This window comes from Hyaena hyaena, unplaced genomic scaffold (assembly GCF_003009895.1).
Source record: "Hyaena hyaena isolate Hyena2069 unplaced genomic scaffold, ASM300989v1 scaffold_192, whole genome shotgun sequence".
In the NCBI taxonomy this organism is placed as follows: domain Eukaryota; kingdom Metazoa; phylum Chordata; class Mammalia; order Carnivora; family Hyaenidae; genus Hyaena; species Hyaena hyaena.
In genome coordinates this window covers 2,256,216-2,272,642 of record NW_024080825.1, presented here as the reverse complement: position 1 = coordinate 2,272,642, position 16,427 = coordinate 2,256,216, and the positions used below count along the sequence as shown (strand labels likewise).

General features: G+C 44.0%; 1 protein-coding gene across 2 annotated transcripts in view; it reads right to left on the bottom strand.

The window, feature by feature from the left end:
- The window catches only part of SCN8A (sodium voltage-gated channel alpha subunit 8), a 122,982-nt gene that overhangs the window by 29,443 nt on the left and 77,112 nt on the right, over positions 1-16,427 (bottom strand). For both annotated transcript variants that reach the window (XM_039241351.1, XM_039241350.1), the window contains exons 13-15: positions 10,162-10,400; positions 5,908-6,081; positions 3,666-4,022 (exon numbers count right to left, since the gene is read on the bottom strand). In XM_039241351.1, the coding sequence (XP_039097282.1) occupies positions 3,666-4,022; positions 5,908-6,081; positions 10,162-10,400 (770 nt within the window). The remainder of the gene's footprint in view (positions 1-3,665; positions 4,023-5,907; positions 6,082-10,161; positions 10,401-16,427) is intronic.

Below are 16,427 nucleotides of genomic sequence, written 5' to 3'. Positions count from 1 at the left end.
TTTATTGTCAAATTAGTTTCTACATAACACTCAGTGCTCATCCCCAAAGTGCCCTCCTTCATGCCCATTCCCCCCTCCCCCCTATTTTTAATTTTCTGAGGATCCTCCATACTCTTTTCCACCAAGTGGGCAGTTTGTTTGGTTTTGGTTTTAATGCAAGGTTAGTACCTCTTCTCTTGGTTCTTTTATAGTTTTACATTCATAGACATGTGCCCCCAAATACATGACTTTTCTTATAATCAGAAAGAGCAAAAGCTGTATCCATTTTGGAAGAAAATTCTCCCAAAACAGAAGGAAAAAAATGGACATGGCTTATTGGGAGGATCAAAGAGGTCACATGTATTCACACGTGGCGGGTGTCTGGGAGAACCCACATTAGAAAAACTGCTAGGTTTGGAGAGCCACGCTTTCCTACAACAGATCAAGAACATAGAACTGAAATATACCCATGTCATCTTAAGAATTAATTTCCTTTGAAATGGGCAGAAAACATGAACAGACATTTCTCCAAAGAGGACATCCAGATGGCCAACAGACACATGAAACGATGCTCAGCATCCCTACTCATCAGGGAAATACAAATCACAGGGAAATACACTGAGATACCACCTCACAAAGGTCAGAGTGGCTAAAATGAACAAATCAGGAGACTACAGATGCTGGCGAGGATGTGGAGAAACGGGCACCCTCTTACACTGTTGGTGGGAATGTAAACGGGTGCAGCCCCTCTGGAAAACAGTGTGGAGGTTCCTCAAAAAATTAACAGTAGAACTCCCCTATGGCTCAGCAATAGCACTGCTAGGAATTTACCCAAGGGATACAAGAGTGCTGATGCACAGGGGCACATGTACCCCAATGTTCATAGCAGCACTCTCAACAATAGCCGAATCATAGTAACAGCCTAAATGTCCATCAGCTGATGAATGGGTCAAGAAGATGTGGTTTATCTACACAATGGAATACTACATGGCAATAAGAATGAAATCTGGCCATTTGCAGCAACATGGATGGAACTTGAGGGTGTTATGCTGAGTGAAATGAGAGGCAGAGAAGGGCAGATACCATATGTTTACATGTATAGGTGGATTAGGAGGAACTTAACGGAGGACCATGGGGGAGGAGAAGGGGAAAAATAATTGAGGAGAGGGAGGGGGGCAAACCATGAGAGACTCTTGAATGCTGAGAACAAACTGAGGCTGATGGGAGTGGGGGAGAGGGGAAGGGGGGTGATGGGCATGGAGGAGGACACTTGTTGGGATGAGCACTGGGTGTTATATGGAAACCAAGTTGACAATAAACTATTTAAAAAAAAGAATTAATTTCCTTTGTTTTCCTAACATTTACCAAAATGAAATATTTTAACAAGACAGTGACGGTGACTTTTGTATTCTGTTGGATATCTAAGTGTCCAGCCCTCAGATGCAAGCTTTTACTTCTGTTCAAATATCCTATTTTACCACACTGGATATTAAGATTAGTTAATTTATTTTTATTAAGACTTACTTTAAATATTGGGAGAGCTGTTCACTTCTTGATTTAGACTTGGCCCTTACTTTGTCACACTTCTGAAGAAGAGTAAGGCATATATTTTAGGTGGAGATAATAATACGTGTGGAGTGGGAGGGATGGAAACAACAAATGAATTCTATGTATGCAAATTATTCGGGCCATTTGTAGAATTACAAAGGAATATGGTTGGTAAAATGGGGGTGATGTGGAGGTGCTTTGAAGGCCAGGCTGAGGGATCTGAATTTCATTTAATTGGATCCATTACTGGTCTTTGAGTAAAGGAATAACAAATGATAGAATTCTGAGAACACCATTGCTACCAGCTACATACAGGAATGGGGTGGGGGTTGGGCCAGGAATTAGAGCTGTCACTTCTATGAGTTAATAAGGGTCTGGATTCGGCTACTGTAATCTCAAACCTTAGCATGCATGAAAATCTCCTGAGGTGGGACGCGTGGAAAAATACATATTTCCTTGGCGTCACCTGAAAGATTCTGATTCAGGAGATCTGGTGTAGGGCCCGGGACTTTCTAATGAGTGAAACTTGGGTGGCTGTGATCTTCAGATCACACTTTGAGAAATACTGAATGGGTTACAGGAATGGGAAGATGGGTCAGATCTTAGAAATACCATGAAGAGAGATGTATGAAAGGCATCGGGTAATCACTGGAAAGGGAGAGAAGAGAGGCATAAGAGACTTACAGATTCCTAGAGACTAGGTGGGCAGAAGGACTGAGCAAAGGGGAACCTGGAAAGGTGTCATCAGAAGCAGAAATAATACTGGATTTGGTCATGTGCTCAGGGATCTGTAGAGAGTCACGGGGAGATGGTGTGGAGACAACTGAGAACCGGAGAAGCGAGAAAGGGCGGCAAGGTCAGGGCTGATACCGTGCATTCCACGATGTACCAGGAGGCAGCAGGGAGCAGGACTGAGGGAAAGGTGGTGGGGAGTGAGGAAACGGAGGGATTACAGACACGTCGCAGTGTCCGCTGTCACAGGTCATCGGAGAGAACAGGGTGGCGCGTCCGGTTCAGAGGCTGCTGAGTGGAAGCCTCTACGGGCACGCTTCTCTGTGGCACAAGAAGGGGGAGAGCTGTTCCGGGTAGAAGGGGGAGAGCTGTTCCGGGTAGAAGGGGGAGAGCTGTTCTGGGTAGAAGGGGGAGAGCTGTTCCGGGTAGAAGGGGGAGAGCTGTTCCGGGTGAGCTGACGGGGGATCATCTGGGTCTGCCTTCTTCCAGCCCCTCTTGCTCTATGCCTCCCAGTGGGACTGCGCCTGCTCTGAAAGATCAGTACTTCTTAAACTGCAGTGAGCAGGTGAATCACCTGGGGGAAATCACCTATTAGAAATGCAGATTCTGATTCAGTAGTTCTGGGGTGGGGCCTAAGCATCTGCAGTTCTCACATACTCTAAAGTGATCTCACTGCGGCTAGTCCTCAGATCGTACTTGGAGAAAGATGGTGTCAAAATCTCTGTTGGCGAATATTCTATACACAGAGGCAGAAGACAGTGGGCAGACAGATCAGAGTAAAGCAAAAACGTGGTTTGCCATTTATACGGGTTAGATAAAACCCTCAGTGGGTTTAGATCGGTGGTTCACAGCGGAGGGCAATTTTGCCTCCAAGGGGACAGCTGGCAATGTCTGGAGACATTTTTGGTGGTCACTCCTTAGGGTGTGGGGGCGCTATAGGTTAGTAAAAGGCAGAGGTCAGGGATGCTGCTAAACATTGACAATGCATAGGACAGTCCCCCAACAAAGAATGATCTAACCCAAAGTGTCAACGGTGTCAAGGTTGAGAAATTCTAATTTAAGTGAAGAAGACTTTTGTAGTAGAAAGAGCAAAGACTCTGTAGTCTAGGATCTAATATAAGCCCTGACATTTACCAGTTGTGTGACTTCAGAAAAATCCCTTAACTTCGCTGAGTTTTGTTTTCATAACTATGAAAAAAGGTTGACAAGTTGTGGGGCTCATGACTCAGCAGGCCTCTGTAAAGAGCAGTCTCCTTTCCTTCATTTGTACCTTAGGGTGCTTGGGCCAAGAAAGAATAAAATCTAGCACAGACATGGAATGTAGTAGGACCAAGCCCATGGGGCTTCTGGGTCAAGGGTAAGCTCTTCAGGGCAAAGAATGAAAAAAATTCTAAGTTAGTACTAACCACCAAGTTGCCAATAACCATGACCATCATGAAGACAATGAGGCACATGGCCTGGCCCGCCACTTCCATGCAGTCCCACATGGTCTCGATCCACTCCCCGCACAACACTCGAAAGACAATGAGGAAGGAATGGAAAAAGTCATTCATGTGCCAGCGAGGGAGTTCGCAGTCCTGGTTGATCTTGCAGACACACTCTTTGTAGCTCTTTCCGAAGAGCTGCATCCCCACCACGGCAAAGATGAAGACGATGATGGCCAGCACCAGGGTCAAGTTGCCCAGGGCACCCACTGAATTTCCAATAATCTTAATCAGCATGTTCAGGGTGGGCCAGGATTTGGCCAATTTGAAGACTCGGAGCTACAAAAACCAAACAAAGATCAAATCATACTCAATCTATTTTCTTACCACATCGCTAAAATAAAAACATAAAATCTGTAAGATCAGCTTAAATTTATTGAACACCCTTGGGAGGTTCCTAGGACTTTCTGTTTTCGACCACAGTGGGAGAACATGAGGCATAGATGGGGAAAATGGATTAATTTCACAGTAAGGGAAAGATTTAGAACTAAGAGTCAAGAATACTGCCTAGATCTAGCCCCCTGTATTGGTCCCTGGGTCAGTCCACTTTTTAAAAACCCATACATGAACATATCCTTTCCTACTGATTTTGCCTTGACTTCTCAAGGAAAATGTGATTTGTAGTGAAGCAAAAGGTCAGAATAGGAAGGACAGTGAAAATAAGTCATCTCTTTTTCAAAAACATGCATTTAAAAATTCTGAAATCTCTCTTTTTGACCAGTGGCTGATATGAAACTTTGTGATATACTTGGAATAATTTGGAGAAAAAGCACCACACCCAGGTAGGGGCAGTTGCACACATATCAAACATCGTATGAAAAGGGACTATAATGATATTAATTCAGAGGACAGAACTTCTGTTATCTGCAACCATGAAATTTCAATATTTTGTAATGAATGATTTACAAGGTCGTAGCTAATAGTCTGAGAAGTATAAATGAAGAAAGGGACCTTGAATGAAATGATAATGAGATCATTCTCAGACGTCATGAGTTAATGACTAACACATGAGATAACAGGAATTGTGGTAGAAGGCAATGGTGGCAATTGGGACACTTTTCCTTTGAAAGCTTGAGCCTTATCTGAGGGCTCAAGAGCTACCAGGTGCTTCTCTGTGTGAATATCTGGGTCATTCATATTTTTCCCCTTTCTGACTGGCTTTTTAATCACTAGGAATATTAGTGCTAAGGTGGCTTCTAGCTCTTATTCCTTCATCTCATCTTCCAGATAGTAAGAACTATTTTCCAAAAATCTACTGTGGGCTGGATCCGAACCAAAGACTAGTAAGCAGAGGTTTCAGAAACCGGGCAGATGTTATTTGTGACCTGGACTCAGTGAGACTTCTGTTGTACAAACAGTTCCATTTTATTCCAATTCTCCTTCTTAAATATGCTGAATATCCTGATGAGAAAACCTAAAATCCTTTCAGTTACAAGTGCTTAGGTATTATTTCCAATGGGGAGAGAAAAAAACCTAAGCCCCCCCCCCCCATTCTGATGCTTTGTTTGAGGGGGATATCCTCAAAGTAACTCAGCTTCTTAAGGGAGTTAATCAGGGCATCACTTATGCCTATGTTTATGGGAAGCTCTTTTGAGGACATCTTTCACTATTCTGTCAGTCATTTTAGTAATTTTAACATCACCTTCTTCAAACATATTACAGAGTCCTTTTCAGCTAGTGTTAAGGAAACAAATTGAGTGTTCAACCATTAATTTCAACATAATTTTAAAAGTTATTATTTCATTCTCATTTTCTGGAAGGGGTCACCATGCGAGAAGAAACGAGAGACATCTTTGAACAAGGAGAAAACTGTGCCATTTTGGGGAGATGCTCACACAAAAAAACAGATTCACTGGCAAATCCAACTTAGATCTCAGAATAGCCCTTGGGAGTCCTTCTTTTTCATCTTTCAGATTAACCCTTATTTTCCGAGGAAATCCCTAAAATGGACGTCTGCTTGTGTATTGATATTAAAAACTAACTTCTATATTAGGTGTTTAGCAGAAAACTCGACAAGATTTTAGTATCTAAGCCAATAAATCGCCAACTGGAATTGTGAGCAGAATATAGCTAAGGATTCTTCCAATCATCAAACTAATGTATGCCAAACTTTTTTAGTAGGTATCAGACAGGAAATGTAAAAAGTTGGAGAAACATGGAATACCAATCGGAAAGATCGCAGCACCGAGAGCCCCTCCACATCTGCCAGACTCAGTTCCATTAAACTGAGGGACACGATAAATCCGTCAAAAATGTTCCAACCTTCTTGGAAATAATAGTAGGGATCCATGGCTATGAGCTTCAGGAACATTTCTGCTGTGAAAATTCCAGTGAAAACCTAAAGAGGGGAAGGCGGGGGGTAAGAAAAAGAAATAATAGAGAATGCCTTTACCATTATCTTTGAAGACATGTCCAAGAAGCCTCAAGACCCAGCCTTGCCTAAATTATGCCTCTGAGGACATCAGTCCTTCAATGTCCTGTGACTATACCACGTGATGCAGGATAGTCTTGTCTCCCTCGTGAATCAAGTGCTCAGTCCAAGTGTTTACATCATCATTGCCAGAACCACCCAAGAATGCATTTAAAAAATGATTTAATTTTTATTTTATTTTATTTTTTTAAATGTTTTATTTATTTCCGAGAGAGAGAGAGAGCGAGCGAGAGGGAGAAAGAGAGAGACAGTGTGAGCCGGGGAGGGTCAGAGAGAGAGAGGGAGACATAGAATCTGAAACAGGCTCCAGGTCCTGAGCTAGCTGTCAGCACAGAGCCTGATGTGGGGCTCAAACCCACGAACTGTGAGATCATGACCTGAGCTGAAGTAGGATGTCTAACCGACTGAGCCACCCAGGCGCCCCTAAAAAACGATTTTAAAGAGGGGCACCTGGGTGGCTCAGTCAGTTAAGGGTCTGACTTTGGCTCAGGTCATGATCTCGCAGTTTGTGGGTTCGAGCCTTGCATCGGGCTCTGTGCTGAACAGCTCAGAGCCTGGAGCCTGCTTCGGATTCTGTGTCTCCCTCTCTTTCTGCCCTCCCCCGCTCACACTATGTCTCTTTCTCAAAAATAAATAAATATTTAAAAAAAAACTGATGTTAAGCAATAGGAATCCTTCTATTTTTTTTTTTTTTTTTTTTTGAGACAGAGAGAAACAGAGTGTGAGCAGAGGAGGGGCAGAGAGAGGGAGACACAGAATCTGAAACAGGCTCCAGGCTCTGAGCTGTCAGCACAGAGCCCAACTCTGGGCTCGAACTCATGAACTGTGAGATCATGACCTGAGCCAAAGTCAGACGCGTAACTGACTGAGCCACCCACGTGCCCCTAGGGACTCCTCCTAAAAGTCAGCAGTCATTTTGAATGTTTATGCTTGGGGCATCTGGCTAAAAAAAAAAAAAAAAAGAAAAAAGAAAAGAAAGAAATTCATTGAGTCATGATTATATTAAAAATATAGCATTCCTGATTTGATATTACGTGTCTTATTAACTTTAGACAAATGCTGCAGGGTTTCTTATTTTATTTTAAATTGTAGAAGCAACAGAACACTGTTGCAAGTGTGCAAAATATAGGAAAACATTAGTCTCCACCTTGCATACAACTATCAGTTTTGTGTATTCCCTTTCCGTTTTTTCCCCCAATGCGTGTATATTTTGACAGAGTTGTAAAATCATGGAGTACATAATACCTTGGGTCTTGTTTTTCACTTATCACCACTCAGTTCATGTTGCTACGTAATCTTCCTACTTCCCCTTTATATCACTTGCATAGAATTCTATTGGGTGATAATATCCTTAAAGAACTTTCTTACTGTTGGACACTTTGGTGCTTCCTTTTGACTTTTTAAATGTTATAATCAATGACATAATCACTGTTTAGATTGAGAGCTTACTGGGTATGACAATGACTCGCTCCCTGTGTTACCCGACTCCCACTTTCCTACCGTTCAGAGCACCCTGTGTTTCCCAGTGCCTTCGTCTCCGCACAGGAGTTAATAATATCACATGCGGTAAAAAGTAAAATCCCATGGACAGCGGTTTCGATAAGACCTGTACCCTCATTCTAACAAGCTGACCATGTAACACCACACTCTTACTAAATGTTACGATTTTAGAGGGAGACTTTATATGTAATAGGTTTTAAACTCATAATAAATCAGTACTTGCAACTACCTGGTTACCAATTTTACTGTTAAAATGGTAGGAGTTTAAATGAAGGAGTTTAAGGAAACCTTTGAAGATACAGTCTGAGGACAGAACTGAAAATAGGGAAAAATACTTAGATGACAGATGCTGTTTGGAAAGAGACTCGATGAATGTATAGCAATAACAAAACAGAATGGCATGATGGGGATCAGAATGGATGCGTGGGCTGTAAAGTTTTATGTCCCTGTACTTTTCCATGGTTCCGCATTTTTCTAAACTGAAGATGCGGTATTCTAGAACTGAAAGAAAATATTCCCTGAAGAGATCCAGTGAGAAGCAAAAATCAAAGTTCACGGTGCACGCTATGTATCTACCGAGGGAGCATCACTCTAAGTCAGGGCATCAATCCCTGACAGACATTTTACCCTCGGCGTCAACCCATGGAAGGTTTCTCTACATAGAAATGGTGGCCTGCTTACCGCAAACCAAATAGAGACTGAGTTCACCACTGGTTCTGGCGAACACGCAGGAAATACTCAATAGTCATCACTGGCTAACTGACCACAGAATATTTACACTGCGGGAACTTTAGTTCCTAAGAGAAAATCAATCATGACACAGTTACTGTGGCTTTTCAGTGGGATGAACGGTATCCAAAGGCCTGGGGGAATGCCTGGGACAGAGGTCGGCAAGCGGGTTATTCCAACATACGGTACTGTCACCTTTTGGGGTTTTGGAAAAAATAAATTGTGATTATTTTTGTGGTATGAAGGAATCACTATTTTTTAAGTTTTATTTATTTATATGTTTGTTAAAAAAAGTTTTTTTTATAGTTTTTAAACTTATTTTTGAGACAGAGAGAGACAGAGCATGAGCAGGGGAGGGGCAGAGAGAGAGGGTGACACAGAATCCAAAACAGGCTCCAGGCTCTGAGCTGTCAGCACAGAACCTGATGCGGGGCTCAAACCCACGAGCTGCGAGATCATGACCTGAGCTGAAGTCAGCCACTTTACTGACTGAGCCACCCAGGCACCCCTAAGTTTTATTTTTTAGATTTACTTTTATAATTTATTTTGATGGGGGGAGTATAAGTGGGGAAGAGAGAGAGAGAGAGAGAGAGAAAGAGAATCCTAAGCAGGCTCCATGCCCAGCACAGAGCTCAAAGTGGGGGTCCCTACCTCAGCCATGCAGAATGGAGAGACCTTGGACATGTACCGGGGAACATGATGGGCGGCAAGGACTAGTCAGAGAAAGGGTCTCCTCTGCCACATGTGTTTTCATAATCATAATCAAAATGATATTATAACACTTGAATAGCATATTTGGATTTAACATAAAAACTCTGTGTGTGTGTGTGTGTGAGAGAGAGAGAGAGAGAGAGACAGACAGACAGACAGACATCAGGCAGAGACCATGCCCAAATTTAATGGTAACAATTAGATTTGACTTGCTTGTGGTGAAACTCCTAAGGAATAATGACGCCCAGAAGACCTAGAGGATTCTTCCCAACTAATTCTTCCCGATCTATGAAAATCCAATCAACTCCTGATTTTTGGACTAAAGACATAAAACAGACAATCCCCAAAACACAACTATTTGACTTCAGAATGCACTGTCATCTATTTAAAAAAAAAAAAAAAAACCCTCATTCTTATCTTCTAAATAATGTAATAAATTAAATATATGACTTAAGCTAACATTAAAGTCAATCTGGCACAGATCAACTAACGGTGGAAACTGGATGAGAGCCCGGAAGTTGGGCGGGAGGGGGAAACCAGCCTGGAATTAAATGTTTCCCCGCGATAGGCCCCATATGGATAATTAAGATACGACAGTGCAGGCAAATTTATAGGTAGGTTTACTGCACTAGAAGAGCTCCCCTGTTTTGTGGTGCTTATGATTGAAGGTGAAAGGGAAGTGATGTGCTGGAGCACTGCAGGCAGCAATGTGAGAAAGGGAATGAGAAAAAAAAAAAATCCCGGAGTCCTTGGCTCAGGTTGCCAAAACCAACCCACTGCACCATGCCTCCCATTCTGTCACCATGCTTGGTTTTCTGCCAAGAGCTCCTAAATGACGTCTTCGAAGTTCTGCAGAAAGAGGGAACAGCCACGGGATCACAACAGTGAGCAGAAGTGGCTGGGGCTGGACCATATGTGGAAGCATTTGTCTTCCAATTAACTACAACTTTCTTTTCAACTAAGCTCCAGCTTCCAGTATCAGAAAAAGATGTCCTACGGGCAAAACGTGTTCTGATAATAAAATCCGGAGAGAATGTTCCATCTTACCAGATTTCCCACAGCCAAGACGTGTTCAAATTGTGGTGTCATAGGATGGTGCTCCATTGCCATAAACAGGGTATTCAGGACAATGCAGATGGTGATGGCCAGGTCCACAAAAGGGTCCATAACGATCAAGTTCACAATCTCTTTCAGTTTTATCCAGTAGGGGTGGCACTCCCAGATGAGGAAAGTATTGGCGAATTTATACCAGCATGGCGGGCACTTTCTCTGCGACTCTTCCAGCTCTGCAGTAAGGAACAAAGGTGGCCCTCAATCATGGTGAGAAAACAAAGAGGGTTTACAAGAGCTCCTCCTCCCCCTCCCTGAGTCATTAAGTTCATCGCTGCTATGAACCACGAGAAGAAAGGTAGTTTGAGCTGACCGTCCGAAGTGTGTGGTCCCCCCACAGCCATTTTCTTTCTCTTTGAAGGGAAAGAGGAGGCATGGGAAATACCAGGTCACTTCTCTGTTAACAACTATCTAGTTAGAAATTAGAGTGTGATCCATCGTTCTGGGAGCACGGCATAGTGGTTAGGGGCTTGGCCTTTGGAGTCTGACTCCCTGGTCCAACTGGCTTCAACACTCACAATGTGGAACATTGGGCAAGTTACAGATTCCTCTACTCTTCTGTTGCCTCATCTGAAGCAACACCCACTATACAGGCTATAGGACTACATGAGTCCTAGACTCTTCATCCACTGACTAAGTGCGCTGACGAATGTAAAGCAGACAGCGTAGCACCTGCACAAGGCAAAGTCCTCAATAAATGGCAGGTGCGATACTATACGCTGTATCGCTAAATTATCAGAGGAGCAATCAAAAGCATAGACTCTGAAATCAGACATATCTGGGTGCAAATACCAGCTCAGACACAGCTCACTGTGGGAACCTGAGTAAGTTACTTCAATTGCTGAATTAAAAGAGCTAAGATATATATAAAGCACCTTGGAACACCGTAGTGTAACAAAATGCTACCGAAGCATTTGCCGTTATTATTATCTTTACAGCAGAAAAGCAGTTGCAATGGGGCGCCTGGGTGGCTCAGTCGGTTGGGCATACGACTTTGGCTCAGGTCATGATCTCACGGTTTGTGGGTTCGAGCCCCGCGTCAGGCTCTGTGCTGACAGCTCAGAGCCTGGAGCCTGTTTCGGATTCTGTCTCCCTCTTTCTCTGACCCTCCCCTGCTCACGCTGTCTCTCTCTCTCTCAGAAATAAATAAAAAACATTTTTAAAAAATCTTAAAAAAAAAGCAAAGCAAAGCAAAGCAGTAGCACTGGTAGCCAGGCTACCACGTGCAGTGTGTCTCTTATGTTTCCAAAGAAGGGCAAGTCAGTGAGTTCACAACTCACGGCTGCGTTGGGTACAGGAGTCCCACTCCTTCCCCTGCTCCCTTCCCTTCCTCTCTCTCATCCTCCCCACTCTCTTCTTTTCCCCTTCTCTCTTGCCCTTTCTCCCCCCACCCTTCCCCTCTCTGTTTTCGTCTTTCCTTCCTCCACCTTTTTATTCTTTCCTTTTTTCTTGTCTTCTTTCTCTTTTAGAAACAGCACTGGTGTGTTTCAAACAAGCTCTTCTGTGGCCCCCAATGTATAAAACAGTAAACCAGGAACCCCTCTAGTTGAAACTCATCATGGACTTCTTCCTTCCCTGAGGCACTTCCCCGGATCCCAGGACTCTGATAGACATGGACTAAATATCACCAGACCAACATGACCTCTAAGGTCGTTCACAAAACGAAGATGGAAAAGGACCATCAGACAAGAAGGCAGAGAGCCATTCGGCAGGCAGCCACGACATTCTAGGCATGAGGCCCTGGGTAACAAAGCCCTCCTCAAGTTAAGTATGAATTAGAACAGGCTGGATTACAAAAATCCAAGGACCTTGATCTAGGAGGCTGTTCTTTAAGAGACGTGGCTTTGAAAACTCGTCGGCATGATAACCTTGGTTCCATGGGGTTGGATATAACCGCATCTGTCCCACACCCCAACCCTATTCTGCTGACAAAACCAAATCATGCAGGGAATGAATAAAAGTTTCCCAATGTTTTACCAAGAACAAGATGGCTGCCTGAAATTAGTCTACTTTCCCTTTTTCCAACCAGCTGGATGGTGCCCATGGTGATGGCTTTATTTCAGAGGGGGTGCTCTGGTTGGGTTTTTGATTGGCTCCCTGGTTGCTAAGAAAATGGTTGCCTTGGTTTTTCAGATTTAAGGGCCACAGTAAGCGCCACGTGGGAGTTTGCGTGGGAAAGGAAGTCTGTGAAGAAAATTTGCTTTGGCTTCTTCCTCATAGAACTCCCTCCCTTCCCAAGGTAAATTTAGTTTTCTAACCAAAAAAAGAAAATGAAAAGGTTTTCTTATTTCCATAAATTCTTATAGTACATATTTGGAAATTTGGTTCCTTTCCTTTTTTTAATCTCCTCCCTTCTCCAAGTGTCTGCTGTTCCCTGGCACGTGGAGGTTGAAGCCGCGACTGTTCGCGTTTCTGACAGGAGACACAATGGCACTGTTGTAGAGTGCACTAGGCGCCCAGTCTTTGCCAGATACTGAAGAGGGGTTTCCCTGCCCTATGGGGCACCAGGAAGATTCCTACAGGGATACTAGGGATCGTATCCACATCGTCTCGCATATGCTCTCAGGATAATCTTTTCCATTCCACAGTTAAGTCAATGTGGAGCTTTAGAAAAGATCAGTTAGGTGAATGTAAAGGTTTAGAAAGTGACGCTCAGCTTTGCCAACGGTTACTGGCCCCGCATGCCTGACACGGCTAAGAATTTGGTCTGGGGGAAGACGAGATGTCCAAAGGCTTGTGGGGTTCCCCTTACTTTGCTCCTCTTGCATATTTTCAGAGAGGTAACCGTAGTCTCGACCTCAGGTGCACTGGGAATCGTTTTCAGAGAGGGCCTCACTATTCCACCAAGATGGTGGCGTTAGCAGACCCTGAGGTTTTTCAAGGCAGGGCTTCTCTCGATTCAATTCAACAACGTTTAAGCACCTACTGTGTGTGAGGTGCTGGGAATACTTTGGTGAACAAGAGTCCCCATCCTCACAGAGCCTACAGCCACCCTGGGAAAGGTGGAGAGCAGATAAGCAATTGTGCAGACACTGGGTGCTTGTCAGTTGAACCAAAGAGTGAATCGACAGATTGTGGCAGCAACAGCGATGGCCAATTACCTCTATAAGGAGTTTCTGAGACTGTTTTACCTGAGAACCAATAACACCAAGTATTATCATTCATGTCTTCAGCGTTACTTCACCAACAGTCTCTCCTTCTCCCCCAGCCTCGCTGCTTTGAGAAGGGAGATGGTACTACTCTCTGCCCACATCCTGCCCCCAGTCCTCGGAAATATCCCCAAGCGGATGGCACCGCTGACTGAATTCTGCTGAGTTTACTGGGTCCGGGTGAGCACATCTGCCAATGTGATAGGTGTGACAAACAGCAAGGTGGGATTTTCTCATTACGTACATGGTTCTTGAATGCTCCAATGTGGTTTCTAAGCTATCGGGTAGGTGGAAGCCTGCTTCTCTGGTTTGGTGATCCAAAGATCAAAATAATGTCAGAGTTTCTGAACTGAAGGTCTGAGAAGCAATAACAATGATTTGTTCAATGCTGGCTTTCAGTGCCGTACTAATTATTAAACAGAGAGGGCCCTGCACAGCAAAGGAAACAACCCACAAAACTAATAGGTAACCAACAGAATGGGAAAAGATAGGTGCAAATGACATATCAGATAAAGGGTTGATATCCAGAATCTATAAGGAACTCACCAAACTCCACACCTGAAAAACAAACAACCCAGTGAAGAAATGGGCTGAAGATATGAACAGACACTTCTCCAAAGAGGACATCCAGATGGCCAACAGACACATGAAACGATGCTCAGCATCCCTACTCATCAGGGAAATACAAATCAAAACCACACTGAGATACCACCTCACGCCAGTCAGAGTGGCTAAAATGAGCAAATCAGAGAACTCTAGATGCTGGCGAGGATGTTGAGAAATGGGCACCCTCCTACTCTGTTGGTGGGAATGCAAACTGGTGCAGCCCCTCTGGAAAACAGTGTGGAGGTTCCTCAGGAAACTAACAATAGAACTCCCTTATGACCCAGCAATAGCACTGCTAGGAATTTACCCAAGGGATACAGAAATGCTGATGCATAGGAGCACATGTACCCCATTGTTCATAGCAGCACTCTCCACAATAGCTAAAACATGGAGGGAGCCTAAGTGTCCATCAATGGACGAATGGATCAAGAAGATGTGGTTTATCTATACCATGGAATACTACATGGCAATGAGACAATGAAATCTGGCCATGTGTAGCAACATGGATGGACCTTGAGGGTGTTATGCTGAGCGAAATAAGTCATGCAGAGAAGGACAACTATCATGTTTGCACGTATAGGAGGATTAGGAGGAACTTAACTGAGGACCATGGGGGAGAAGAAGGGGGGAAATGGTGGGAGAAATGATGGGGGAAAGGGAGAGAGGCAAACCATGAGAGACTCTTGAATGCTGAGAAACAAACTGAGGACTGATGGATGTGGGGGGAGGGGGAGATGGGCACGGAGGAGGGCACTTGTGGGGATGAGCACTGGGTGTTATATGGAAACCAACTTGAGAATAAACTATTTGTAAAAAAAAAAATAATTAGAAAGAATAAAATCACTTACAAATAAATAATACCCAATGTGCCATAAAAACAAAAAAACAAAACAGAGAGGGGCCAGCGGTGAAAGAGGAATGGAGCTTTCCTAATGCCCTTTAATTCCCTCTCATGTTCTTCAGTCCCAGCCATTCATTGTTCTATGCTTATGGCAGTTCTGTCTCCTCGGCTTTAACAAAGGGAGCTGAATACTAGGGGAGGGGATGGAGGTCTGTCTGAGCAGTGAAAGGCTATGTGAACATTAGGACTTAGAAAGGGGAGAAAGAGCTGGATCGGCTTCTTACTCAGGAAGGCAGCTCTGACTGTCTCTCCCCTGAGCTACCCCGACATCTATTTTCTTATCATGTGTGTGCTGGTGGGTGGGGGGTGGAGAATGAGCGTAGCAGAAGAGGAAGAGAAGGAAGAGCACAGCGAGAAGAGGAAGAAGAGGGAGAAGAAAAAGACAGAGCTTCCACTCCAGTGTTTCCAGCCAACTCAGCAGAGGAATGGAGGTACCAAGGCCTCCCACAGGCAGCCTGCAGCACCGACCCCCACACCGTTCCAAGCATAGCAAGGTTCAGCTCCTCAAGCATTTCTTGAGCATTTACCTTCACTAGACCCTGAGCCAGGTCGCTGTAGTGGTCAACTACGGTAACTGCTGCACCGCACCGATAGTTCTACGGTTCTGAGGTCATTGCCAGTAATAAAGGTGCCTGTTGGAGGGGTTCATTTGTCTTTCTCAATTTCCACAGATTCTCAGAGAAATCCCATTCTTGTCCCCAAATGAAGAATAACTTTAGCCAAAGTTCTTAAGCTAGTGTTTCTTAGCTTGGAATTTTTGAAAAAAAGTTTATTTACTTATTTTGAGTGAGAGAGAGAGAGAGAGAGAGAGAGAGGAAGAAGGAGAGGGAGAGGGAGATTCCCAAGCAGGCACTGCGCTGCCAGTGTGGAGCCTGACTTAGGGCTTGATCTCATGAACTGTGAAATCATGACTTGAAAGGAAATCAAAAGTCAGACGCTACCACAGATGTCCCTGCTGAACTGTCTCTTTCTCTCTGAGTAGAAGTGGTACTGAACTTAAAGGAGTCAAAAAAGAACTTGTCCTAAGATACCAGGATAATTTCGAATCTCCTTATGTCTGGGACTCTGGTCATCGTTGGGTGAAGCCTGGGGGATTGAACTCTGAAGGACAGCAATCTGAGGCCTCGAGAATATTCTGGATCTCTAGTGGGAAAGCTCAGCTAAAGCAATGTGAATCAAAAGAAGATTTATGCAGAATCAGTCAGAATCTTGTGAGAGAAAACGCAGCCATTGAATCTACCTCTGAAGAGAGCCAGGGGCGCCTGGAAGGCCAGGCTGTGTCATGGAGGAACCACCTAATACCAAGTTCAGGTGCCGATGGCAACATTACTGCAGATACGCTCTGATTCAACAGTGGTTGCTCTTTTCCTGTGGCACAGAGTGCCGAAATAAGAGGGGTTTCAGCTTACCTATTCACACATCAAATATATTTATGGATATGTGGGGGTGTTTGACGAGAGGCAGAATTAGGTGCAATCAAAATGCACAGTACATTAGTCCTTCAGGGAAAGCCAAGAGGGTTGTAGGTAGCTAAAGAAGAAAAGAGG